This window comes from Mus musculus, chromosome 2, assembly GCF_000001635.26.
Source record: "Mus musculus strain C57BL/6J chromosome 2, GRCm38.p6 C57BL/6J".
Lineage (NCBI taxonomy): Eukaryota > Metazoa > Chordata > Mammalia > Rodentia > Muridae > Mus > Mus musculus.
The window spans coordinates 172,356,141-172,383,429 of record NC_000068.7 but is presented as its reverse complement, the minus strand read 5'-3'; the positions used below and the strand labels follow the sequence as shown (position 1 = coordinate 172,383,429).

The following is a 27,289-nucleotide window of genomic DNA, read 5'->3' as shown; positions in this document are numbered from 1 at the left end:
GAGAACTGGGCTGGCTTCTGCAAGGCACTTGCCTGCTTCTCCATTGGAGATGACTTTGGGTAGTGCTAGCCTGTACATGTTTGAGGTACAGCTCGGACACAGGCTGGCTCCCAGAGACCTTCTCCACGGCTCCTTCCTGCTCTCCCTGTAAAGTCTCAAGCTAGGGCAAGAGCTCGGAGACTTCTGCAAACTTCTTTTGATGGAGTTGGAAGGCCATCTTCAGCTCAATCTTACTTTCTGGGACTCGAAACCAAAACAATGTCACCTCACTCTTTCCTCTCTTTTCTCTTTCGGGTCTGGATCAAAGTTCCTACTCTACAGGGCACAGTGTTAGCTCTGCTCAGAAACTGTCATCTGACACCGAATGACAACCCTGCTGGCTCTGATGGTCTGCTAATCCTGTGTTTGTTTCTCTTTGAAATTTTCTTGCTTTTTTTGCTAGCTCCACCATCCAGAGCTTAAAAATAAATTCTGCTCACATTTTAACTGCAAGGGTCTCAGGAAGGCTTTAGCTTACATTTCTCAGGTCTCCCTGAGAGCAAATGCCCCCTCACCACTGAACTGTTTATATCATCGTACTGGGAAAGCAACTCCACTTGCTCAAGTGCTGGCTGGAGACTGGAGCTGCAGCCCTCTGAGCACCCAAGGGATGCACAACCCACGCACACAAACGATGAGCTTCACTACCTATCTAGTCAGGGCTAGGGCTGAGACCAGATTCTCCCATGTTGCTTTTCTAAAGAAAACCAAGACGCAAAGCAAAAACAATCTTCTTGAATTGATCCAAAGAAAGGGATCTATACTCAGGTCCTTTCTGTTCAGAGTAGAAGGGTAAAGAGCCCATCTGAACGCACCTAGGATTTCTAGCCTATGTGCCAAGCTGTGAGCCACGCCACCCACAGCCACGGCTTAAGAACCGCTGTTCAAGGTCAAAAAGTCACATGGCAGTCTCCAAAGACACAAACTACCTTTACGTCACGTCACTGTTATATAAAAAAAATTTATTTTAGAAATCACATCTTTAAAAAAAACAACATAGAAGGGGTAGGTTATCCTGACCAGACATAAATTTTTCATTCAAATGCCAGGGTGTTATGTGGTACAATTAGCGAGGTGTTCTGTGACGAGAATGAGTGTGTGATATTCTGGACGTGTGCAACGGCTCAAACGCTAGTGTGGTTTTTGAAAGGAAGGAGGAAGAGGACAAGGAGGAGGGCTTGGGGGTGGGGAGGAACTGTTTTGGAAACAGAAGAGCATCTTCATCCTGCACCTGTCAGCCCTCAAACTACTGGCACCGAGGCAGGCCCGGAGGCTGCATTATTTTAATTCCCAAGTGACCGCAGCACCCTGGAACCTCTCGCTGGCGTGCGGGTGGCAACACAGGTGTCAAGTCTGCTGTGCCACAGCCAGAAAGCACCAGGGACGCCAGAGGAACAAAGCTTGCCTAGACAGCACTGGTTGTCCTTGTCCCTAACCTATGGGTATCACCCCCAGGTGGCCAGGGTCAAACACCGGACAGAACACGCAAGATCAAAGTGTCCGTTACTACTTCCTGCGGACAGAAACGGCTCTTTAGGACAACACCACAAACCCAGGGATCCCCAGTGGGGAGGAGGGAACAGATCTTTTATGTCAAAGTTCTCACAACTCAAAAGTGACTTCCTGGGGCCTGTCATTGCTTAGTCGGTGGCCTTACACTGTTTCTAGATACTTCTGCCCAGGTCCTGAGGGCCTCTTCTTCAGGAGCGACAGAAAGCAGACTGTGTTAGTAAGAGGGTCATCTGCATGTGACTTAACCCAGACAGAAGAACACTGCCAGCTTCCCAAGCGCTTCGAGAGAGAAAACTGTATCAGCTGGAGTGCTGCAGCGCCTCCCAGGAGCGTGGGCCCCGGGGCGCCTCGGCTGGGACACCCCAGCTGGGGGCGGCAGGCTCTCGGGGCTCGGACTGATCAGATCAGATCCTAACCTCCTTTTTTGAGACAAGGTTTCACTCTATAGCTCTGGCTGCCCTAGAACTCATGTTTGGACCAGGCTAGGATCTCACAGAGATCCACCTGCCTCTGGCTCCCAAGAGTTGGAATTAAGGTATGGGCTATGGCACCTATTTGGTTGTTTTGTTTTGTTTTGTTTTGTTTTGTGAGAAAGGGGCTCATGTAGCCCAGGCTGGCCTCGAACTTGCTGTTTAGCTAAGGCCTTAGACTCCTGATCCTCCTGCTCTACTGGGCTTGCAGGCTAGTCACCATTCCTAACAGAAGCACTGCACTGTTGGTACCGAGAAGGGTGGAAGACAGGAGGGGGCGGGGGCTAGAAAGCCTCCGTTTGACGTGAAGAAGGAGGAACAGTGAGGTTGTAGATCTGAGCTTTATTACCAGGACAATGTCACCTCAGGATGGGACTGGGATCCCTGCAAGATGGTTCTACATGGAACCCGGCTCCTCAGAGATGTAGCCCTCCTCATGTGTCAAAATGCATCTGGAAAGAAAATACAGAGGGGGCAGGACAACGCAGGAAGTGACAAGTGTGATCCCGAGGCCACACGCCGTCCTTCTCCAGGAATGAGAGCTGAAGGCTGTGCCAAGTCCTGCACTCACTAAGCTGGTGGAGACCACATGGAAATCACTGTAATAGGACTTTTCCCACCACGCGTCTACGTCAAGGTCAAAAAACAAGCTTCCACACACAGATCCAAGGCAGGAGCCAGGCGGCCACACCCCCGCCACAGATGGTGCAAGCTGCTCACTTCCGCAGCCGGTGAGGACACAGGGAGGAGGGCAGAGTCCTGAGACAAGAACCCTAGGATGGGGCCAGTTCAGTCAGTGGTGGACCTCCGGTACCAGAACCGAGCTCGGAAGTCATCGCTGCACGTCATGAAGCCAGGGTTGGTGGGGGAGTGCACTATGCAGCGCACGATGTTGTTGTGGCCCAGGGACAGCAGGTTCCTGCGCTCAGCTGTCCTGGAGTCCCAGCAGCACAGGCTGATGGTCCTTTCGTCCGGCAGCAAAATATAGTCCTCAGTGTGGTTGAACACTGCCTGTGTCCGGTGCACTTGCCGTCCGCTCAGACCTGCGCCTGTCACACGAACCAACACGTTAGCCTGATGATGTGAGGTCGCCTCAGACCCCCACACTGCTCTAGCGCTGTGCCCACACTGACTCCCCCAGACCCACCACCCAAGGCCTGTTTGTTCACTCTGGTCACTCGCAGGTGGTCTGTGACACAGCACCTCTCTCCAACAGTGGTCAAACCCACAGTGCTAGGCCTTGTCTGCCTTCCCTAATGATCCTTTTGCTGCTGGGCACACAGCTTGTAGCCACTGAACAATGTTGGGTAAAATCTTTTGTACGCACCTTTATCTCCTCAGGATAAACTCCTACCATTCAGACTTACTGGGACAAACCATATGAACACTCACCTTTCAAAAGGAAACTTTATCATTTCATGACTATGAATAGCTGGTTCATGTTTAAAGCAATGCATAAAAGATTAAGACAGCCAGGGCATTTCATGATGGCCTCCCAAATACCCACATACTGCACACGCACTTCCAGTTGCAGAAACCAGAAGTCACACGCCACTTTCACTGAGAGCATGCGTGCATGAGATCTGTAAGAACACGGCTATGGAGGAAAGACATATCCTTCATAGTTAGCGGGGTAGATGGCCTACTATAAGCCTGCCCTTTCTCACCTCTCTAGTGTCTACTCTCTCTGGTGCTGAGAATGAAAACAAGTGACAAACGAGTCTCAGCACACAGCGCTAAGGAGATGCTACCAGGAGAGGTTATCTGAAAGGCTGCGTGTAGTGATGGGGGCAGGGCAGAGCTACTCAATGCTCTGTAGTAGACGCTGGCTTCTGCAGTGAACTGTGAGTATATTCCTAAGTTCCAGTGACTCTCAGTCATGCCGACACCGCCATTCTGTGTGCACGGACAGACTTACCAGCCACATATTTAAATGTTTGACCTGACAATTACCTTTCTGAACTATTTACCAAATGACTTAGCAGTAAAATGGGCTGACTTTTTCAAACTTTCACCAATAAAACAACAGTCCCTTGAGTTGTAGACAGTTTGATGAGCCAAGAAAGACACCACCAGTTCTCTTTTCAGAGTTCAGAGTTTATGGCTGCTCATTTTATAACCAACTGTCCCCTTCAATTCCCTTGCAAAATACTGCACATTTTGATTTTTCCCCTTGTAAATTCTGGCTCACCTTTTTTCCACCCACAGCCCATTTACTGACTAAGACCACTGACCTGTGTACCATGAACTCAGCACATCTAACATCTTCTTCAGTTTCCCTTTCTGTCGCCATTGCAAGAACACTCTGCTTTCTAAGTATATCTTAAAACCAGATGGGAGCTGGGAGTGGTGGCAGCCCATCCCAGCACTCAGGAGGCAGAGGCAGGCGGATTTCTGAGTTTGAGGTCAGCCTGGTCTACAGAGTGAGTTCCAGGACAGCCAGGGCTACACAGAGAAACCCTGTCTCGAAACAAACAAACAAACAAACAAACAAAAAAAAACAAAAACAAAGACAAAAAAAACCAAACCAAACCAAACCAAACCAAAAACAGCTGGGAAACCCTTACTCCCTGACTGTCAGGGAGCTGACTTAGGAATTAGGGAATAAGGAACGTGTCTATATATTCCTTTGAAGAAAAACAAAAACAAAAACTCCAATGCCCTACTAAAATAAGCACCCTAAGCTCCTGGTAGCACTTCGGAACATGTCTGTCTGGGTGCACTGTCCCCTGGGAAGCAAGGGCTGTCACTTGTAAACCGAAAGCTTTCTCATTCACTCTGAACACTTCTGCATGCCAGGAGCACCTGGTTCTAAGACATCACATAAAGTCACAGAAGTGGCCCTTTAAGCAGTAACTAGCTCGTGCCACACAGAGGAACTGTGCTGCACCCTAGTGGCCTGGGTGCCACCAGCTCTTCCATGTCCCTGTCCAGAGGCTAACTCAGCTCCTTGCAATACGGGTCTCCTGCGAGCTCTGAATCTGTGTTTAATGCGAGTCGCACTCACCTCACAAGAGGAACCAGTGGAACCACCACAGAGGTTTTCTAGCCCAACACCACTCTTAGCTGCTAGGGAACAGAATAGAGCTCAGCAGTAGACACCACTCACTGTACCCAGACCTGAGCTGTCGACTGCGCTGGGCAAATCCAAACATAATCACCATAAAGAGCGCCTGGGCACAACCACTCCCTACAAACTAAAGCTAACAGGAACTAAAGGGGAACTGAGCTTGTCTTCCTGTCTGAGGGTCTACTTCACATACGGACACTGGGATCTCTTCTGAGGCCATCTGCGCTGACCTAGGGATGGGCCAGAGCCTTCTCTGAATCCCTTTCCTCCAGTGCCTCATTCCTGCTCAGCACTGCGATCCCCGGGAGACCCCAGCAGCGCCTCTCACGCACCTGTGTACCTCACCAGCGTCCGCCCTGTGGAAATCTCCCAGAGTTTCGCTACAGAGTCTTTTCCACTTGAGAGGATGTACTTGGAATTCTTGGAGAAAATGGCAGAGCAGACTTCTGCCCCATCGTGAGCCTTCTCAAAGGTTGTGATGCAGCGGTTGGAGACGCCATCCCACAGCTTGATGCAGCCGTCCTTGCTGCCAGTGACGTACATGTTGGCACTAGGATTATAGTTAACGGAGCAGATGGCATCGGTGTGCTGGTCTTGGGGATTGCAGGAGACAAAACACTGGAAGGTGTTGATGTCATACAGGCGAAGCGTGGGATGCTGAGTTCCCACCAGGATGAAGTCTCCAGAAGGGTGGAAAGAGATGGAACGCAACATTTCGGCTTCCTGAGGACAGAGGCACAGGGTCAGTCACCTGCACTTGACCGAGCTGCAGGGGACAGAGGGACAAAAGCACTTTCTGGGACACAGAAAACTGGTTCTTTCTAGAACTAGTTACTGATCACATAGTCCTAAACCCAGACAGGAACTGTACTTGCAAATGAGCATGGGATGGAATCAGTGGACCCCTACAAATGGATTAAAGCAGCTGATGAAAGAGCCTCCCTAATCTGCTCTAGGGATTTCTAAGGGAAACCCAGGCGATGAAGGTCAGAGCAGTTTAGGAAACCTGAGATTTTGGCAACAGACTCAGCAGGGGACCAGATGCTTTTCTCAGGCGATCAACACTCTAACTGTGAACCCTGAGAGCATGGCATTTACTGGAAAAACCTGTTTCTAGTGGTGGCTCACCTTTAGCACACGCCTGTAATCCCTCTGGCTGGAATAAAAACAAACCCTTAGTACACACCTTTAATCTCAAACAATGACAGAAAATTTATTTTGTAGAAGGAAGCACTCATGTTAGAAAGTGCTGTCTGAGTGGCAAAGTGACGAATCAGAGATGACATGTGCCCAGTTCTCCCGAGAAGAGAGAGGAAAGGGAAGCTGCTTGAGGGGCAGTGACAGAAAGAGAGAGGGGGAGGGGGAGGGGGAGGGGGAGGGAGAGGGAGAGGGAGAGGGAGAGGGAGAGTTTTACAGGGAGTTTGAGAGACAGGGTGAAGAGGGAAGAAGCTAGACCCAGGTGAAGCCAGAGACCGAGGAGCCAGAAGATTAGAACACATTGCCAAAGTTAGCATGAGGCCAAGCAGAGCAACTCAGGAGGAATGGAGAGAAGCCAGGTTGCATCAGTGAACTTGGAGAGCTGAGCCTGAGCAGCTGAGTTGGAGCAGCCAGCAATGTGAGCTTATTTATCAGTGAGTCAGAAGCTGACAACATTCTAAGCCTAGACTAGACTGCATGGAGCACTTCGGTGGCGTATAGGTACTTTTAGGGAAGGCAGCGCTTTCCTCTTTTGTCTCCCCTCTGCCCCCCTCCATTGTTTTGGTTGTGCCCCCCCCCCAGTCCTGAGGCTTGATCCCAGTGTCATAAAAGTGACCCACTCCTAAACCCCCTTTTGACATAGGGTCTCCCTCTATGGTTCAAGCTGGCAAGGAGTTGACTATGCAGCAGGTTAGCCTTGAACTTGTGGCAGACCTCCTCAGTGTTGGGATTACTGTGTGATCTACCATACCCTGCTCATCTGCAGTCTTGCTTGGGCAAAGGACAGCCAGTGACCCCTCAATGGCATCTTATCTAAGTACCAGGTAGGGCTGATCACCGAGACCACTTGAAATACTGTATCAGAAAGTCAAGTGCTCCTGTTAGGTCTAACCTGAATGTATTTGAAAGCTCTTTTTGCAGACGGTTTGGAATAATCGAACAATTTCAGAGTATAATCCCTTGAGCCCGAGGCCAGGATCTGTTCTGTTGGGTGAAAAGCAAGACACGTGACTTCATCCACGTGGTCGTAAAGAGTTCGGATCACTGGGTGGTTCTCCATGTTCTGTTGTGCAGTCTCATTCATCATGACCTGGACCAACAAGAAAAGGAGAGATAGATGCTCAAGGCACAGAGGCATGGATCCACGCCCACAGTCCCACGGGGCAAACCAGAGCTGGTGACAACACAGCCACGCTGTCTGGAGCAGTGGTAGGCGGGAATGGTACCTCAATTGGCATGGCACTTTTGGCCAACATTCTTTCTGTGTCCAGTATCTTTATGGAAGCATCAGCAGATCCTGTGGCTATCAACTGCCCGTCTCTGCTGTAGGTGGCCACGCGGCACGGGCCTTTGTGGGAAGTGACATAACAGGTTTCATACTCGGAAGCCTCTGGTGACATTGTTTGAACGTCTGCATCAAACTCCAGGTCGATCCCTGTGCCCGGGGCAACCGTGTCAGAGCGACCAATGGCATACTGGACCGCAGTGTCATCGTTCTCCATCCCTAAAGGAATCAAGAGAAGAGCATGAGAAGATCTGTAAATGCAAAGACCCATCCTGGAGCGGATGGATCGTGAGCCCTGTCCATTCCATGCTATGTGAGGCGCACTCCATGGGCAGAGTGGGCTGGGAAAGGGGATTTCCGCCTCCACAGCCATTCACTTGCTCTAACCAGACAACAAAGTGCAACGCAAGCAGCAGTGTGGCCATTATTCCATCTTTCCCATTCAGAATGGAAAACAACACTTGGTTTATTCTGTGCTGCTGAGGACAACCCAGGACCTCACACCTGCCAGGCAAATAGGCTTCCACTGAGCTAGTCCTCCAGCCTTCAACTCTAACCTTTAGGGCTATTGTTATTTATGACATAGCCCGTAATCCCAGAATTTAGGAGTCTGAGGCAGGGGGATCTTGAGTTTAAGATCCACAACTTAATATACATATTGAGTTCATGGTAGCCTGGGAGACATGAAATCCTATTGCAAGCAAGCAAGCAAGCAAGCAAGCAAGCAGGTAAACAAATAGCTGGGCATGATGGCGCTCACCTTTATTTATTTTTATTTTTGGTTTTTCGAGACAGGGTTTCTCTGTATAGCCCTGGCTGTCCTGGAACTCACTTTGTAGACCAGGCTGGCCTCGAACTCAGAAATCCGCCTGCCTCTGCCTCCCGAGTGCTGGGATTCAAGGCGTGTTCCACCAAGCCCGGCGGTGCTCACCTTTAATCCCAACACTCACAGGAGGCAGAGAGCAGAGGCCAGCCTGGTCTACATAATTTAAGTTCCAGGCCAGCCAGGGCTACACAGGGAAACCTTGTCTTCAAAATAAAACAAAGAGGCTGGGAAGATGGCTCAATGGTAAAGAGTGCTTGCTGTCCTTGGGTCCAGTTGCCACCATCCACTTGGTGACTCACAACCACTCATACCAGTTCTAGGAGACTGGGTGACCTTTTCTAGCCTCTGTAGGCATCAGGCATTCATATAGTATATGCACAAACATGCAAACAACACACACAAAATAATAAAAATCATCCCTCATAACAAACAGGAGAGGGTTGGATTAAACATAACCTCATGTATCACATAAAAATAACAGTAATTGGTACAGGGACTCGAAGCACATCAAGAACTCTTGTGGTCTCAACTCCTGCTTTACAAAACAAAGCGGCCTCAGCTATAACTACGAACCTGCCTGGCTGTTTAAAAAATTTAAATACAACCCATCAGAACAAGTCTTCAATATTATATTGCTTCAATGTCATGTATTTTTAAAAAAAAGATCATTTATTTACTTTATGCATACATTTTGTGCTCTATCTGCATATACCCTATGTGTCAGAACAGGGTATCAGATATCATTATAGATGTTTGTGAGCCACCATGTGGTTGCTGGGATTTGAACTCAGGACCTCTGGAAGAGCAGTCATGCTCTTAACAGCTGAGCCATCTCTCCAACCCAACATTATACACTTTTAAGGATATCTAGAATTAAAGTCTTAAAACACCTCTCCCTATGTGCATGTGTGTGTGCGTGTGTGGTAATCACTTGCTGAAAGCAGGAAATAGACTGAAAGCAACCTGAAACAAAACAAACTTCCCATAAATGTTCGGAGTAACGTTGGATGCAGCTGGGGGATTTCAAACACTGCGGAGGGGGTAAGGCAGGTATCTGTAGTGGGTTTGGCCTATGCTGAGTGCATTATAATGTTGATTTGTGTCTCCAAAACTGCTTATATGACTGTCCACACTAAGACACTAAGATGTCAGCAGCCAATGGCTGGGCAGGACAGAGGTGGGACTTTTAGGATTCCTGACTGAGAGAAGAGGGAGGAGATCCACCATGCCAGGAAGAGAAGGTGGAGGAGACAATGCCTGAGAAGAGTGGAGGACAGCGAGGCATGGCTGGGTGAAGAAGCCAGGAGAGTGCAGCCCAGCTGGGCAGCCCTCTGGGTCCAGGGCAGCCAAGGTAGAATATAAAATTTAGTAAGGCTAGGAAGTGGCCCAGCAGCAGTGATGCTTAAGGCATGTCAAACATAAAGGCTGTGGGTGTGTGTAAATCTTTGGGGTGGGTAGCTGGAACTTGCCAGCACCAGGTCCCTTTATAAATTATTTATTTCAACAGGTATCAATGGCTAACCCACGATCCTAATATCAACAGAAATTCTGGTCTACCTGGTGAGTATGGAACGGGAAGGTGAAGACGGCGTGGAACTGAGACAAAGAACAAAGCAAGCAGTGTCTGTTAAGTAGGGAACCAAGCGGAGGAGCATGGAGGAGACAGGGTAATCTTTATAGGGGTGAGAGGGCCGTGAGTCCTGAGCTGGGACTTGAGGGGAGTGCCCGGCAGATGGGTACAATATATGAGAAGCAGCTTCGTCCCCTGGACTCCACCCACTCTTTCAGTACCACCACTGTATTCTGCATACATCCACATTGAAGGTACACAGGAGTGATTTCATAAACTGCCCCGGGCAAGCCTGGAGACCGTCCTTCTGGAATCCACACCCACGGTTTACCTAGCTTGATGAGATGCAGGAGCTGCTCCGAGGGGGCGCACACCGACTGGGGCTTGATCTCATTGATGAGGCCATTGGCGATACTAATGTAACCGTCGTAGAGCAGCTGGCTAATGATCAGCTTGTAGAGCTGCTGCCGGTCCTTCAAACCCACTTTGGTTCTGTACATTTTGCAGAAGAGTATGACAGTTTCCCTGACCGCTGCAAGAGAAACCAGGCACTGAGTAAAAGGCAGGGAGAGGCACACCCCAGGCCCTGGAAACACAGGGCTCCTAGGCCAGGCGTAACACACACTTCAATCTCAGCTTCAGTAGGTGTTTTATCTTAGGATGGCGACCTTGCTTTCTCTGTTCAGGCTCCTCAGCTGTTACCTAAGTTACTGGAGTTTAATCAAAATGGTGCACAGAAAGTGCATAAAGAAACTATTAAAATAACATCACTGATAGATACAGTAGGATCCCTGACCATCTTCTCTTCGCTGATAAACTTTTATTCCCTGTTGCTATCCCTCCGATTCTTCTGTCAACTGTGGAGTCTGCAATGTTTCGGTGGCTGCCTGGACCACTTTACACCAGCTGGAATGTAAATCTACTAGTGACTGTTGTGCTTATTTTTAAAACTTGTTTCCAGGCAACCGAGCTCATTATTATAATTATACAACTTGATGAGGTAGTACATGAACACACAAATACATCATAAAAAACAAATAAGGATAACAGAATGAAAAAATAAGCTAAGTTCAATGCTTTGGGAAGATCCTAAGTTAAACTGCTTAATAAAAATGTGTCAAGCACATGCCCCATGTCTTTATTCCCAGCACTTGGGATGCAGAGGCAGGCAGATCCCTGTGATATTGAGACCAGCCTTGTCTATAGATCCCTATCACAGGCCAGCCAGGACTACATAGTGGGACCCTATCACAAACAAAAAAATGATTACCATCAAAACAAATAAATGTAAAAATCCAAACACATTATACTCTTAAGATCTAAGCTCTCCAAACAAAACTGATTTCTTAATCAACCTGGGTGGGTAATTTGATAAGTATGTGTGTGGTTAGATGTTTGACTATAGGAGTCTGGAGACATCAAGCAAGAAGGTAGCCTGGAGAAACAGCCAAGAGTTACAATGCTTGCTGACAGACACCCCGGGCTCAGTTTTAAACCAAATGACTAGCAAGGCCACACAGCATAGTACTGACCAGAGTTCTTAACAATAATAACACCATGCAGGTCCTACTGGCAGATGCGGTGCCAAGCACCTAATTAGCATCCAATCACTAAACGAAGCTATTCAATATATTCGTGTTCATTAGAAAGAAATGGGGGCTGGAAAGATGGCTCAGTGGTTAAGAGCACTGTCTGCTCTTCCAAAGGACCTGGGTTCAATTCCCATGGCGGCTTACAACTGTCTCTAACTCCAGTTCCAAGGGGCCTGCCACCTAGACACCAATGCATGTAAAATAAAGCTAAATAAGTTTTTTTTTAAAAAGAAAGAAATGAATACAAATCTACCCCTGCATAAGATATTGGGACACAACAGAGGGTGAAATGTGTTCTAAGAATCTAGGGCACCCGTTCAAGTTAAGCCCTCCCCTTCCCCTCAAAGTTGAGGGGGAGCCTGCACACTCCAGAGCCCAGAACTTAACCATTTGACCTATCATCTTTACTCCTGTCAGGAAACATCTGGGGTTGTATCACGACATTTAAAGAAAACGGGGGTGGGAGAAGGAGGTTGAGCCTTTACTTAACTCCCCGCTTAACTTCCAATGGGACACAGATAACTTATATCCTTCCCGGAGGGGACACCGAGGCACGAGACCGGAGGAGCTCGCCCCCGGAAAGCTAACACCGGGGAATGCAGGGGGCCCAAAGCGAAGCCGCGCGACCACTTCTGCTCAGGGCGGAATTCCGGCTTGGACCCACCGGGACCGAGGCCCTTTGAGAGCCGGGGTGCAGGCCGGGCCGGCCAACTCTAGGACACGGACTTGGGGCGAGCGGCCTCCTGCCATCCTCTCCGTTAGCCCCGGTCCTTCACGTGATCCACTACAGACCCTAGCCAACCACACTAGCCCGCTTCCTTACGCCCCCTTGACCCCGTACCCGCAGATCAGGGTCTCGGTCTCCCGCTCTCTTCTAGAAAAATGGAGGAGCGAATCGTGCCCGATCGATCGCTCGGAGTGCACACCCAGTGCGCACGTGCAAAGGGCATGCAGCCGAGCGCCGAGCATCCCTGCTCCCTCGCAAGTCTGCCCTTCTCGCCATCTTACTCACTGGCACGTTCGAGACGCTCATTCACCGTCTCCGAACTAATCACCTCCGCGACTGCCTTGAATCCAAAGGGCTGTGTGTGACTGGCGAACGCCTGATCCTGGGGAGCACGGCGGGCGATAGAACGGCCGCAGATCGGACGGGCCGTTGGTGCACCACTTCCGGGCTCCGACAGCTCAGTGCGCCTGCGCCCAGCTACGGCAGGGAACGAGCTTCCCATAGTCGCGTTTACGGTGAGCCAATCACAGAACGGCATTGCTCCGGCTCTAGCCAATCAGCTCTTGGAGTAGAGGGTTTGACTCCTATTTTAAAAGGAGAACCTTTGAATTGTAACGGCTGAGCTACCGGGATCGCTTGGAGGCTTCGGTCGGGAGCAGGTTCCTGCCTGTGAGTTGGAAAGGGACATGGCTGTTGAGGGCGAGCCTGGATGCTGCAAACGGATAGGGAAGGCTGTGTGGCGTCGGGGTAATGGACTGTCTCAGTGGGTTTGCATTCTGTTTAAGAAAGGTCCAGACGTTTAAGATTTCCCGGCTTGGTTTTAGGTTCTTGTGGGAATGGGGATCCAGACCATCAGCTAACCGAGTAATTTGCAAACCGATGGTGGATGCGGGAACTGCGGCTTATTGGGGACTGCTTCGGGTGGAGAATCAGAGTCTAAGTCGACTCGACGAGTCTGTGGATGAACGGGAGTTCCCTCGTAGAGTGCCCAGGACTGGTGCTGCTCTTCCCGCAGCCTTCTGAGCAGTTTATGTCGGGACTACTTGAGGGTCTGTTTCAAAGCGCAGACCCGCTAAAGCTCAGTTTGTAGAATATTCCAGAAGTTTTAGGATTGAACACTGCCTTCGTGGTGGCCGCCGCTGTTTATTCCAACAGTAAGGTGGTGGAGGCAGGATCAAGTCAAAGGTCATCCTCAGCTACACAGTAGGTCCGAAAAACCAGCCTAAATTACATCCACATACGTCCCTACCTCAACACCTCCATCCCCACCACACACACACACACACACACACACACACACACACACACACCTAAATGTGTGGTTGCTTACATCAGCAGTCTGAGGCAGGAGGTTAGCCTTCGATTTAAGGCCAGCCACAGCTAATAAGTGAGAGCCTGTCTGGGGATGTAGTTCAGTTAGTAGGGTGCTTGCCTAGCCAGCCCTGGATTCCATTCCCAGCACTTGGAACCCCGAGGATGGTGATGACCTCTGTGGTCCTAGCACTGCGGAACTGCAGGCGGGAGGATCAGGAGTTCAGAGTAATCCTCCACCGTATAGCATGCTCAAGGCCAGCCTGGGATCCATGGAACTCTTGTCTCTACCACAAACATAAAGGTTAGGTGTGGTCTTGCATTCTTTTAATCCCAGCCTTTTGGAGGCAGAGGGAGGAACTCGGTGAGTTCAAGGCCAGCTTGGTCTACCTACATAATGAGTTCCAGAACAGCCAGGACTACCCAGGGAGACCCTGTCTCAAAAAAAAAATCCAAACCTAACAAACAAATCCTGGCTCCACTGCAAATACAGGAAATAGAAACCTCTTAGGGATAAGACCCTGGTGTAGCTATTATGGGAAAGCTAAACTGCAGGGCTGGTTATTAACCTTGGTCTGGGGCCCAGGAGTGTGAGGTAGCTGCAACTGCAGTCCTTTGCTCAGGGCTTCTGCCTCCTGCCTAGCTTCCCTGATCTGAAAAGGGGAACCCTGTGGCATGTGCAACTTTCTTGTAGTAAATCTTTGAGCTGAGTGAGAACCATCAAGGTCATTTGGTGTAGATCCGAAGGTGAAGGACTTGGACTCCTCCTAAAAGAAAGGCTCTTGTTTCCTTTTTCAGGTGACATGGACAGATGTAAAGAAAACTGTGTCTCCAGGCCTGTTAAGGTACAGAATTACCTGTATTTACAATTTCGGCTTTTAAAAGATTTATTTCTGCCGGGCGTGGTGGCGCATGCCTTTAATCCCAACACTGGGGATGCAAGGAGGCAGAGGCAGGCGGATTTCTGAGTTTGAGGCCAGTCTGGTCTACAGAGTGAGTTCCAGGACAGCCAGGGCTACACAGAGAAACTCTGTCTTGAAAAAAACTAAAAACAAAACAAAACAAAAAGCAAACCCAAAACGAAAACAAACAAAAGATTTCTTTGCTTATTTTATGACTATGAATGTGTCTTCATGCACACTAGAAGAGGGCATTACAGATGGTTATAAGCCACCATGTGGTTGCTGGGAATTGAACTCAGGACCTCTGGAAGAGTAGCCAGTACTCTTCATCGCTGAGCCATCTCTCCAGCCCCCACAATCGGTATTTTTTAAATGATGTGCATTTTGTTTGTGTGCACCTATGCATATGCCACTGTGTAGGTCAGAGAGCAACTTGTCAGAGTGGGTCCAGAGACCCTAACCCAGGTCCTTAGGCTTGGCTGTAAAAGACCTTAGTCCCTGAGCAAATCTGTACAGTGCTCGTGGAATCGAATCCTTTCCTCCGTGGCTTTGGGTAGAAACTTTAGGTTGACCCTGCCTGGAGGCTACCTGAGCCTCTGTTTCTTCAGGAAATGGCTCTGCTGTGGAAACCTCAGACCCTCTGAGCTCATGGTGGATCCTGAGCGCCTCATTTAAGGAGGAGGGAGTGCCAGCGTCTCTGAGTGTGATTAGTTTAGTCTTAAGATCTCGTTAAGACTGACACAACACAGATCATCCCGTGCAGTAGTGATTGTTTTCAAGGCCTCCGTGGTCTTCTTTGTCCTTTTTTTCCTATTGAAAAACATAATTTCTATGCATTTTAGTTTTGGAGATAACATTCTTAAAAAATATTTCTGTTGGGTGGGGCTTGGTGGGCACACCTCTAATCCCAGTATTTAGGAGTCAGTAGTGGGCAGACTGAGATAGAGGCCAGGCTGTTCTATATTGTGAGTCTGGGACTGGCCAGGATTACACAGTGAGACGTGGTCAAATAAGTGCTGTGATAGAAAGACCCAGGGGATGGATGATCTGAGAGAACGGCAATACGCCCTGGAAGCCCAGCATAACCTTAGATTTAGACTGTTTTTTTTTTTTCAAAATTGCTTGAGGATGATTCTATCGTCTTTTCTCCTAAACGTAAAATTGCTGCAAGGATTTGATATAAACTTTCAGTAACAATAAAGTTTGCCTCAGGCGCAGAGGCTGGCCTAGAACTCAGTCAGTGCCCCTCCTGCCTCAGCCTCAGTACTGGATCACAGGTGTGGAGTGCCAGCGTCCGGGCCGCTGGGTTTCACAGGTGCTCAGGGTTTCCATCCCTGGATGGCGGCTTATTCGCGAGTGGTTAAGGAAGCGGGGTTTGAGTCGGTCGAGTCCTCCCTTAGGGCGCGTGCACAATAAGGCAGCTTCAGCCGCCTCCCCTTTACTTTACTTATTAAAGAGTTGTTTATATATTTATATCTTTTGTGGATGAATGTTTGCCTGCATGTAGCCAGAAGAGAGGGTCAGATCTGGCTCTGGAGTTATAGGTGGTTGTGAGTCACCGCGTGGATGCTGGGAATGGGAGCCAGAGCCTCTGAGAGGGCAGGCAGTGCTCTTGACTGCTCAGTCCTCTCTCTGCCCCCCATTCCCATTTGTCATACAAGATATTAGGGGTTTTGTTAGACTGCAAAGGACACTTGGTTCTTGGGGTAGCAGCAGCCTTTCCTGAAGCCATAACGCCTGTCTTCTCTCCATCTCAGACCACTGTTCCCTTCGGTCCGAAACGCGTCTTGGTGACTGAGCAGATTCCGTCTCAGAACCTAGGATCTGCTAGCAGTGGCCAGGCCCAGCGGGTCCTGTGTCCTTCTAACTCCCAGCGTGTCCCTTCACAAGCCCAGAAACTTGGAGCAGGTCAGAAGCCGGCACCAAAGCAGTTGCCAGCTGCCAGTGTTCCTAGGCCTGTGTCCCGGCTCAATAACCCCCAGAAGAATGAGCAGCCTGCAGCCTCCGGTAAGTGGTCTTGGGTGCTCAAATGCATAGCTTGGCGTTTATCCTTGATGTCCTAGCCTCTGTACCATGTCTGTTGAGGAGGAGAGAAAGAATGAGATCTCCATGCTCAGGTGTATGTCACACATGTCAGTGTGTCTGGGTTTGGGCTCCACCAGTGCTGGGATGCAGATACCATTGCTGGCCAAGCTCGCAGATGTCCTCTGCCCGGAGCAGAAGGAAATGTTGGATGTAATGGAGAGACTTCTGGGTTCCCAGGGCCTGGGAGGGAGGAGTTCCCCAGCATGGAGAGGGGAGTTGGAGGGTCCTTCCTGACAGGCTAGCTGGCAGAGGAGATGAGTTGGCTAGAGGAGGGAGGGAGCCAGGTGAGGTGGTAAGGGGGATGTTGGACTTTTCATTACATTACATGTCCAGGCTCACAAGTTCAGTCATAATTAGAAAATACAAACAGAGCACCACCTCCTCCCCCATCCCCCCTCCTCCTCCTTCTTCCCCCTCCTTTTCCTCCTCTTCTTCCTCTCCTCTTCCTCCTCTCCTCCTCCTCCTCCTCCTTCTCCTTCTTCTTCTTTTTGGTTTTTCGAGATAGGATTTCTCTGTGCAGCCCTGGCTGTTCTGGAACTCACTCTGTAGACCAGGCTGGCTTCGAACTCAGAAATCCGCCTGCCTCTGCCTCCCAAGTGCTGGGATTAAAGGTGTGCGCCACCACTGCCCAGCAGATTCTTCTTATTAACCTATAACTTCAATTTAAAGACTCTAAAGAATGTCACCTCCAAAACAAACACATTTGTTATATGACATCCTACTTTTAAGATGGCAGTGTTTGCTGTTTGAAAGCACTCCAGACAGACAGAGAATATCTGAACCCATCTTTTCATGAGCAAATACTAATGCCCAACTTCTTTTACTGTTTCACCATCTACACTATAAAGTAGGACAAGCCCCTTTCAGTCAGTCTATTTACTGAGTTTTATTCCTTTAGGAGTGTACCCTGCATGACTCCCTATTTTTAAACTTCATTTTTAGAGACCTCTAAGCCTATACTAAAAAGAGATGTTGAATCCGTAGCCTGTTCTCCTACCCAGTCAGAGTTTGTCAGTTGTCTCTGTTTGCCCTGCATCAATTATACTGTTTGAGTTTGCTCAGGGGCAGATAGCCCAGGAAGGTTCCTGGAGTGATGGCCTCATCTAGCTATGTACTTATCTGTGCTTAATGATCTCCAGGGCATTAGGAAGACTTCCAAATAGTGACCAGATAAAGTTAATTTTAGGATTCCTCAAAAGACTCAGACATAGTTTTTTTCAGGAAGACACAAAAGGAATCCTAATGCAGAAAGTCCCTGCTAACATGGCAACCATAACCCCACACAATCACACAGAGACCAAATCTCAAAGGTTAGAGAGAGGACAGCGATTGCAGCCATTGGCTCAGCATTACTGGGCCTGGGTGGGTCAAGCAGCGTTGCAGGCTCCAGGACTTTCACTGTGTAGTGGGTTTGGCTGTGTCAGAACCGGGCTGATGTTGGGATTGTTTGGCAGCTGGTGGGTGCTTACAGCGCCTCTGGGATTGCCTTGACCTGCATCCTCCCAGCCCTGGCAGGCACTCACGTAGACAGCATGTTACACAGAAGAGACTAAAACGCAGCAGTTAACTTAGCCCAGGACAACTCCAGAAAGGAGAGGCACGGGCAAACCTGCCACTTCGTTTAGGAAGCAGATGCAAGACCAGTGCGTGATAAGACCTGAAAGATGGGATGGGAGGAGATAGCTGTAGCAGTGTAAGGAGGGAGAGAACTCAGGCTGGGCCTCATGAAGAAAAACAGTCTGTACAAATGAGTCAAGGCAGACAGCTAAGTCTGGAGAAAACCCATGTGAATCGAGTGCATATGTACTAGTCACAAAGCAGGAAACCGGAAGGGGCAGATGGCTGAAGCTTATGTAGTATCATTCAGCAAGGGAGAGATGCTCCAGCAAGCTCTGAGGGCAGAGGAGCAGATGGAGGCAAAGGAAGCCAGTGCTGCCCTCAGACCCACCTCTCAGCTGGGCCACTGTCACTCCACCATCCGAAACACACTCGGCTGGAGTGGATTTTGGGTGGCTTCTTCTGGTTTCAAGTCCTGTTTGGGGTCATTGTGAAAGTAAGTTTTATTCACCTGAAGTAATTGTCGTCTGGGAAGCTTACTCCGTCTGCTAACCTGGGCCTGGGCCTGGAAACTCCCAGCCTCTGTGTAATCTAGTCTAGGCCTAGGACTGTCTGGCCTCTCAGATCTCCTGCAGAACACGCTTACCGTTCTAGCTCTTTCTGAACTCTATTGGTTGGTGTAACTCAGCTGTCCTGGCTCAAACTCCTGTCCAAGCTGACGGATTCAATCTGGCTTCTCTTAGTTTCTTACTGAATTGCTTAAAAGAACTTTATTTAACTTATTTCCTAGGAAATGATTCTGAAAAGGAGCAGGCATCCTTGCAGAAGACCGAAGACACAAAAAAGTAAGCTTGCTGTCTCTGCTACGAGAGCACCCGTCGGGCTGTGCGACACTTGTCTTCATGCCATCCCCACTAAACTCAAACTTAGCAGGGGCTCAAAAGTAGTTCTTTTTATTTCCTTAATTACTTTTTCATAGAAGATTTTTGTTAAAACTTTATTTTAAAAAGTAGTAAAAACAAACCAAAAAAAAAAACCCAAACAAAAAACCAAAAACCTGCCAAAGATGCTACAATCCCATGAACTTGTACACAATTTGGATAGTAATTTGGAGTGGCCTGTTGGCCCTTCCCTGCTCCTACCAGTGACAGTGGCTCTGTGTTTCCCACCAGAGTGACTCTCGAACCCACAGCCTGTTAGCTTCTCTGGGGATGCAGGGAGGAGGTCCTCACATGGTCCTGAAAGGGTGTCCTGTCCAGTGCTGTTGCTGTCCTATGGTGGTGAGGGTTGCCAGTCAGTCTGTCCTGGAGCAGAGTGCTGCTGTGGACAGGGAACGCTGGGCTCTAAAGCTTGTGGCTCGTTCTGGTGCCTTGGGGTTGATGCTCGTTGAGGGTGTGTACGGAATGTCTCTGAGCACGACCAGGCTGACTGCTCAGTGGCATGGCTGTGAGCTGTGGCTAGTGATTTCATATTTTAACTGTTCACATTACTCTGTAGAAGGCAGTGGACTTTGGAAGATTTTGACATTGGCCGCCCACTAGGAAAAGGGAAGTTTGGAAATGTCTACTTGGCGCGGGAGAGACAAAGCAAGTTCATCCTGGCTCTGAAGGTGCTGTTTAAAACACAGCTGGAGAAGGCGAACGTGGAGCACCAGCTTCGGAGAGAGGTGGAGATCCAGTCGCACCTGCGGTGAGTGGTCCTCCTGCCGGAGGAGCTGGGGGACCCGGACAGTGCCCCTCCTGGCTTGCTTCAGGGAATGGTTAAAGCTGACATTTCCCGTAGACTGGGTGACGTGGCCCTCGGGAAACATTGCCCAAGGCTTAAAGCCAGCAGTGTACTTGGGCTTTTCTCATCAGGAGGAGATTGGAGGAGACACTGGGTGAGTTGGTAGTGTTGGTTTCCCTTTTGGCTCTCAGTGTTTCTGAGTTTGACACAGATGCCAGTGCTGAGGCTCTGGTGTCCTCTGCTGTCTGGCTTGCCGTCCGTCACCTGGCAGGGTGGGGACTGGGGCACCTGCCCACTGCCCCCCTGCCTGCCTTGGTTGTGACTCCTGTTTGCACGGCCTGCTCCTGCACAGAAGTGCTTCCCTCCTCAGAGAGAGAGAGAGATTGCTGTCAGCTGACACTGTTTCCCACTAAGGATAAAGATGTCTGAAAGGAGCAGTGAGAACTAAACTCGATCTGCTTCTATTTTGAAATCTGTGCGTGGACATGTTTAAGGTGTCTTTTGGCTGGGCTCAGATCTGTGCTCAGATCTGGGTTCAGACCTCGTGCGAGCGCTGTGACACCCACTGTCTTTATTTTTTGAGGGGTCAGCAGTCCATGTGGAGCTGGCTCTGAAGCCACATGTCACAGTCTTTGTTCTTTGTTGCAGGCACCCCAACATCCTCAGGCTGTATGGCTATTTCCATGACGCCACCCGAGTTTATCTGATTCTAGAATATGCGCCCCTTGGAACAGTCTATAGAGAGCTCCAAAAACTCTCCAAGTTTGACGAGCAGAGAACAGCTACTGTAAGTGCGCTCCTTCCTTTATGCTGGCGTCGGCTCTGTCCTCATAGAAAGGGCACGTAGTTATGATCAAATATTTGAAACAGAAGAAAGGCAAAGCAGCTTAGTTAGTTGCCTCTATACTGAGTCCGTGTGTGTGTGTGTGTGTGTGTGTGTGTGTGTGTGTGTGTGTGTGTGTGTATGTGTATGTGTGCGTGTGTGTTTACCTGAACATTGCTTCTCTTATACTTTATAACTAAGCAATGCTGGTGCATGACTGGCGTGCTGAAGCCCACCCTTTTCTTGCGAGTGCGTCTGTGTTCTTTGTGACTACAAAGGGCAGAGGTACTGAGAAGATCTTGGTTTAAAGTGAGGTTTTGTCATGTCAGCACTGGGCATCACTGTGTGACCGCTTGTGAGGTGGTAAGCTAGTGTCCTGTTCCTTGGGTGATCTTTGTCCTATTGAAAGTCAGTGTCCCCCTTCCCATGCTGAACTCTCAGAGCCAGTAAGCACGCTCTCCCTGAGGAGGGGATGGAATGGGACTTATTTGGTGCCATGTGCTAGGAGATGGCTCCCTCTTCCTGTTGTCTTTTAGGTTTATTTACCCATGTTATCCATGTGGGTATTTGGCTTGCATTTTTCTCTGTGCACAGGGTCCAGAGCATTTTTCTCTGTGCACAGGGGCCAGGGCTAGAGTTTCAGATGCTTGTGAACACCCAGGTAGGAGCTGGGAGCTGAACCTGGGGCCTCTGGAAGAATAACCAGTTGCTCTTGTCTTTTAACTTTGTTGTTGTTGTTGTTGTTGTTGTTTGGCCAGCGCTAATGTATTTTGTTGTTCCAGTGTTGTCTCCTGGCGCTCTGCCAGGTTTCTCCATAAGCCACCACTGTGGGGTTTTGGCTGTGTGAGCTTTCTTTCTGGTACTGAGTACTTGGCCTCATCTTCACTTCCAGGCAGGCCTGGTCCTAGAAGCAGCCATTTCTTCCCTAAGGATCTTGGCTCCTTTGTTGGAGAATGTTACTGGGAACTGAGGTCTCCTGGGAACTCTTGCTGCTGGGCTGTTGTTGCTTGTAGCTCTCAGCTGGGGAGATTGCATGGGGCTCGTGCATGTTTGTTTAGTGATCAGTATTCATCTCTCCTGAGCTCATCCATTGTATGTGGGACATTGTGGATACCCCCTCTTCTTGGGCTTCACTGTACCCGTGCATCACCCATGGCCTCCTTGTTAGTTATGCATTCCTGTGTGTGTGTGTGTGTGTGTGTCTCTGTGTGTGTGCGCGCGCGCCTGCATCTGCCTGCCTGGGTCTCAGTGTGCCTGCATCAGCTGGTGGAGTTAGTCATTCCACACCAGCACACCTTGGGCATTTGCTACCATGGTTTTGGGCATCAGTAGTTCTGGCAGGGTAGTCATCTTTCTGTTGGTCATGGTTTCCAGTGGCATGTGACATTGGCTATTTGCTATTTATGTCTGCCATTAGATGCCTGTGTAGTGTAGTTCCCTCAGCTCCTGTCCTGTGTCGTTCCTGCAGACGTCTCCTCTCAGTCTCTCCTCCCTTCTCAAAGCCGTTTGTGGCCTCTTGTCCTTAAAGCACAGCAGTTCTTTTTTCTTTTTCTTTTTCTTTTCCTTTTTTTCTTTTTCTTTTTTTGCTTTTTCGAGACAGGGTTTCTCTGTATAGCCCTAGCTGTCCTGGAGCTCACTTTGTAGACCAGGCTGGCCTCGAACTCAGAAATCCACCTGCCTCTGCCTCCCAAGTGCTGGGATTAAAGGTGTGTGCCACCACGCCCGGCGTCTTTTTTCTTTTTCAAACCTTGTCTGCTTCCTACATGCTGAAATTCAAGGTTGCCATCATGCCCACCTGGCTTACAGCCACCTACACTAATCGTTTTCTATAATTGGCCATTAATAAGAAATCATATCACTGGACTGTCCTGACTAGGCAGCCGCCCAGGTAATGCCATGGAGACTTTTATTAATGTGACAGCTTGGCCTTCGCTTAAGCTTGTTCCTAACTAGCTTGTATAACTTCCGTGAGCCCATTTATACTAATCTGCCTTCTGCCACATGGCTCCCTCCCTCTTTTTTTATACAACCAGTCTGTTTCTTCCTCTGCTTCTAGCTCTCGAATCCTCACACTTGGTACTTTTCTTGTTCCTATCTCTGCCCGGAAGTCCCGCCTATCCTTTCTAGCTTGGCCCTAGGCTGTTCAGTTCTTTATTAAACCAATCACAAGGATGATGGGGGGAAAAATGTTTATAAAACATTGAGATGGGTGATGCTTCATACAAATAACAGTACCAAAGCCTGGTCGTCTTTTCCTTTTGGGAAAGCAAAGTTTGTTTGCCTATTGAGCTCTTGACACACGAGAGCTGAGGTGGCTCATGTGTGCTGAGTAAGCGGCCACCACAACAAGAAGCAAATAGAAAGACAGGTTTGCTGGGAAATGCCCACCGCCTTCCGTCTTTGCTTGCTTACTTCTCATGTAGATTAAAACTTAACAGAGTTATCCTGAGTATCCTGTTAATGGGATGCAGAGCAGACTGTGGGACTGGCAATAGATTCTTCAGATGTGGAGGCCATGGGTGCTCAAGGTCTGCCCCTGGTCAGGGCATTAATTGTTCCTATCACTAGCTGTGCAGTTCTGTAAGTCCAGCTTACAGCCAGTGCCATCCCTGCCTCTCAAGATTATCTTACTCCTGTGAGTATCCTGTTAGCAGAGTCCTGATTGAGTTTGTCAATCTGCAGCTGGTGTTCACAGACTCACCCCTTTTTTCTATGGTGTTTGCTTCAATACATGAAAAGAAACACGTTAGTCCTTGTTGGGTCAACTTGCAGTTTTGCCTGATGGCCTTACATATAAACCTAAGCCCTGGGTCTCCTGTGTTCTTCTCCCAACAGTACATCACTGAGTTGGCAAACGCTCTGTCTTACTGTCATTCAAAGAGAGTGATCCACAGAGACATTAAGCCAGAGAACTTACTGCTTGGCTCAAACGGAGAGTTGAAGATTGCAGACTTCGGGTGGTCGGTGCATGCTCCATCTTCCAGGTATGGGATTCCAGGTTAGCAGAAACCTTAGGAACACCCGATAAAGTTCTTTCTGGGACCTGGGCTCTGTCACCCTGGCTTATGGATACTGAGTGTCCCTAGAGGTTAATGGAGAGTGATGCACTTAGAGATATGGCTGATGGTTGGTAAACAAAGGTGTGTCCTGGAGAGACTTGTACCTTGTTGGGTGGGGGTAGAGTAGGGAGTGAAGCTGGACACCAGTTGATTGGAACTTCAAAACCACAGTGGTGTGGGTGCAGCTCTGGGGGTGCCTGTCTCCTGCTGCTGGTCAGTAGCTGTAAAGGTTCCCTTACAACTGCAGCGGAGACATCATCTTATGCAACAGTTTAGAAGTTGGTACTTTCAAACTTGAAAACTGAGTTGGGTTTGAATAACTTTGATTTTCTCATTTGAATGGGGTGTCTTTAAAGTGTGCATCTGTTGTCAAAAGTGTTGCCAACTTTGGGGGCTGTGTGTGTGTGTATGCATGCATGCATGTATGTATGTATGTGTAGCACTGGCTGTCCTGAACTTGCTCTGAGGCCAGATGAGAAAGCTAAACAGGTACAGATAAAGGTGCTTGTTCAAGACCTGGGACCCATTTGGTGGAGGAAAAGACTGACCTGCCAAGCTGTCCTTCAGCCTTGCTCTATGTAGTGAGCGCTCTCTCTCGCTCTCTCTCTCTCCACACACATACACACACACACACACACACACACACTCTCAAACACACAAAGAAATGCAGATTTAAAAAGTGTACAGCCTGTTTTCTTAAGCACTGGTGCAGTTTAAGGTCACCTGTTTGTCTCCAGCAGCTCTGGGGCAGGCTGTTGTAACTGATGTCGGTGGTAGCTCCTGTTACCCAGTGACACAAACCCCAGAGTTGCAGGTGTCATGGGACTGTATGATTAAGCAGGACTGTAACCTGACTAGTGGTGGCATCAAGAGAGAGACCCAGCTTGCAGGTTTTAGGAGAGATCATAGTTGAGAATCTTGTCAGTTACTCCAATAACTTCAAATTCAGTCCCCATCCTAGCTGCCTGGTTACTGGGGACCATCCTTTGGGAATCTCACAAAAGCCTCTGTTGTCTGTTCCTGGTTGATTCCAGCTTTTGTTTTCAAAACCCAAACGGATAGAAAATGCTGAGTTGGTGATGGTGGCACAGAGGTCCACAGCTCTATTCTAGAGCCCTGGGTACAGCTCCATTCTGGAACCCTGGACACAGCTCCACCCTGGAGCCCTGGACACAGCTCCACTCTAGAGCCCTGAATATAGCTCCACTCTAGAGCCCTGGGTACAGCTCCATTCTGGAACCCTGGACACAGCGCCATCCTAGAGCCCTGGACATTGGTGATAGGGGACATTTAAAGTCAGTTGTGACATCACAATGTGATGTTTCAGTGTGCATCCCCTAAGATAGGGGACTGCTTGCACTGTCACCACCATTGTGACCACCAAAGTTAGCATAATTCTTAGTAACTAATATTTAGTTTACACTCTGATTCAAAGCCGACCTGGGCTACAGCGTGCGACTAATTTTGGGGGGTAGGAAAGGAAAGCCCTAGAAAGGGAGAGTCTATAAATGAAGGCGGCAGCCGTGTACCTCAGGGGACGTCCTGGGTTCTGTAGTCCTGTTTGGCTGTTTGGTTTAGGGGTCTAAAGATTTTATTTTTATTTTACAACGTATGGGTATTTTGCCTGCATGCCTGTCTGTGCACATGGATGCTTAGTGTCCAAGGAGGCTAGAAAAAGAATTGTCAGCTGTGGGCTTGAGTTACAGATGGTTGTGAGCCACCATGGGGTGCCGAGAACTGAATCCAGGCCCTCTGCTAAAGCCTCCCATGCTCTCCACAGCAGAGCCATCCCTCCAGTATCTTGCTATGCAGCCCAGACTCCACTCCAAGCAGGCATTCTCTGGCCCCAGCCCTCTGGCTGCTGCTGGGATCACAGGCGTGAGCCATCACACCCGACTAAGATCTGTTTTTAAGACAGTCTTACCAGACTGATCTGGAACTCAATATCCTTCCCTCTCCACCTCTCAGGTGCTGGGATTAAAAGATAAACCAGCACACAGGGCTTGGTTATGTTTCCCTCTTACCGTCCACACAGGTGTGTGTGCTTGCTCATAGCTGCTTTTACTTAAAGTACCGACTTTAAAGCAGCTATAAGATTTCATGAACAGAGCCGGGCAGTAGTGGTACATGCCTTTATTCCCAGCACTCAGGAGGCAGAGGCAGGCCTGGTCTACAAAGTGAGTTCCAGGACAGCCAGGGCTATACAGAGAAACCCTGTCTCAAAAAAACCTAAAAAAAAAAAAAGATTTCATGAACAGCCGTAGACGTGAGTTGGATGGGTCTGGGGGAAGTTTGGTGGCTCCATGCTTCCCCCTGACCATTTAGGTGGGCACCTGTCTGAGCGCGCTGGCCTGCCATAGTGAGCGCTCATCACATCACCACATGGTATGTCTGTGTGTCAACCCCAGTCTCCGTTTGGTTTAGGAGAACCACAATGTGTGGCACCCTGGACTACCTGCCCCCAGAGATGATTGAAGGCCGGATGCATGACGAGAAGGTGGACCTCTGGAGCCTCGGCGTTCTCTGCTATGAGTTCCTAGTGGGGATGCCTCCTTTCGAGGCACACACGTACCAGGAGACTTACAGAAGGATATCTCGGGTGAGCTGCTGCTGTCAGGCTTCTGCCGAGGGCTGGTGTTTTGTTTATTCATGTTCACCTCTGACCCATGCTTGTGTTGGTTTATCATTTATTCTGCAGGTTGAATTCACTTTCCCTGACTTTGTGACAGAGGGAGCCAGGGACCTCATTTCAAGACTGTTAAAACACAACGCAAGCCAAAGGCTAACACTAGCGGAAGTCCTTGAGCACCCTTGGATCAAAGCTAATTCTTCCAAACCTCCAACTGGCCACACTAGCAAAGAGCCAACCAGCAAATCATCTTAGGGAATCCTGAACCACGGCCACCGTGCAACTGTGAGAAACACCCTATTGAAGCCACCCTCCTGGACCCTCATGGCTGCCCTCAGGGTGCCTTGCTGAGCAACTAGTCCTTGGCCATGCATCCAGGAAACCCCAAGAACCATGCTGCTTTTCCTGATTTAGTAATCTGGAGGGAAGGTTCCACTGCAGCTGTCCCCTACCCTCACCCTGGGCCTGTGCCCCAAGGTGTCCTTGTGGGGGGGGGGGTCTCACTGTGGGAAACTTACCAGAGATCACCTGTGTCGTAGCCTTCAAGTGCCAGAGTGTGTGTATAACTTATTGGGTCACCAGGCCTAGGGAAACTGTTGGAATGGGTATGTAATCTTTTAAATGTCAAAATAAAGATTTGCATAGACTTTGACTTTTAAGTGACACCCATTCAGGGTCTTGTTTCCAGTCGTCTGAAGCCCGTGCGGGATTTGGATCCTCAGCCACTGCTACGGAGCCTGTGCCTTGTCTTGAGACCTGACTCGGGGGTTTCTTTTTCTGCATGTTAAAGGCTATTTTTTATGTTGGAGTTCTGTCATGTATGCAAACTTGTTAAATATATATGTATACCATCTACCTGGAGTACGTGGGTAATCATTTGAGTATCTCTTCACTGTTGGCTAGCCATGAG

At 49.1% G+C, this 27,289-nt stretch overlaps 2 protein-coding genes across 6 annotated transcripts; one reads left to right on the top strand and one right to left on the bottom strand.

Moving 5' to 3' along the window:
• Nucleotides 1–980: 980 nt before the first annotated feature.
• On the bottom strand, nucleotides 981–12,785 carry Cstf1 (cleavage stimulation factor, 3' pre-RNA, subunit 1). 3 transcript variants are annotated; one of them, XM_006500072.4, is made up of 6 exons: nucleotides 12,574–12,785; nucleotides 10,301–10,501; nucleotides 7,515–7,792; nucleotides 7,181–7,378; nucleotides 5,424–5,814; nucleotides 981–3,070 (listed from the first exon to the last, which is right to left on the bottom strand). In XM_006500072.4, exons 2-6 carry the CDS (start codon nucleotides 10,467–10,469, stop codon nucleotides 2,811–2,813), a joined length of 1,296 nt encoding a protein of 431 aa, XP_006500135.2. In that variant the 5' UTR covers nucleotides 10,470–10,501; nucleotides 12,574–12,785; the 3' UTR covers nucleotides 981–2,810. The 3 variants fall into 3 exon arrangements, with proteins under 3 accessions (XP_006500135.2, XP_030107848.1, NP_077161.1); XM_030251988.1 differs by having other exon boundaries at nucleotides 2,344–3,070; nucleotides 12,617–12,697; NM_024199.2 differs by lacking the exon at nucleotides 12,574–12,785 and adding an exon at nucleotides 12,403–12,427 and having other exon boundaries at nucleotides 2,344–3,070.
• Aurka (aurora kinase A) lies at nucleotides 12,544–27,240 on the top strand. Of its 3 annotated transcripts, none has more exons than XM_006499075.3 (9): nucleotides 12,544–12,803; nucleotides 14,398–14,444; nucleotides 16,259–16,508; nucleotides 18,934–18,988; nucleotides 19,641–19,832; nucleotides 20,517–20,655; nucleotides 23,527–23,675; nucleotides 26,175–26,349; nucleotides 26,449–27,234. In XM_006499075.3, the coding sequence occupies exons 2-9, from the start codon at nucleotides 14,403–14,405 to the stop codon at nucleotides 26,632–26,634; spliced, it is 1,188 nt and encodes a 395-aa protein (XP_006499138.1). In that variant the 5' UTR covers nucleotides 12,544–12,803; nucleotides 14,398–14,402; the 3' UTR covers nucleotides 26,635–27,234. The 3 variants fall into 3 exon arrangements, with proteins under 3 accessions (XP_006499138.1, NP_001278114.1, NP_035627.1); NM_001291185.1 differs by lacking the exon at nucleotides 12,544–12,803 and adding an exon at nucleotides 12,860–12,957 and having other exon boundaries at nucleotides 26,449–27,240; NM_011497.4 differs by lacking the exon at nucleotides 12,544–12,803 and adding an exon at nucleotides 12,860–13,035 and having other exon boundaries at nucleotides 26,449–27,240.
• The last annotated feature ends 49 nt before the right edge of the window (nucleotides 27,241–27,289 follow it).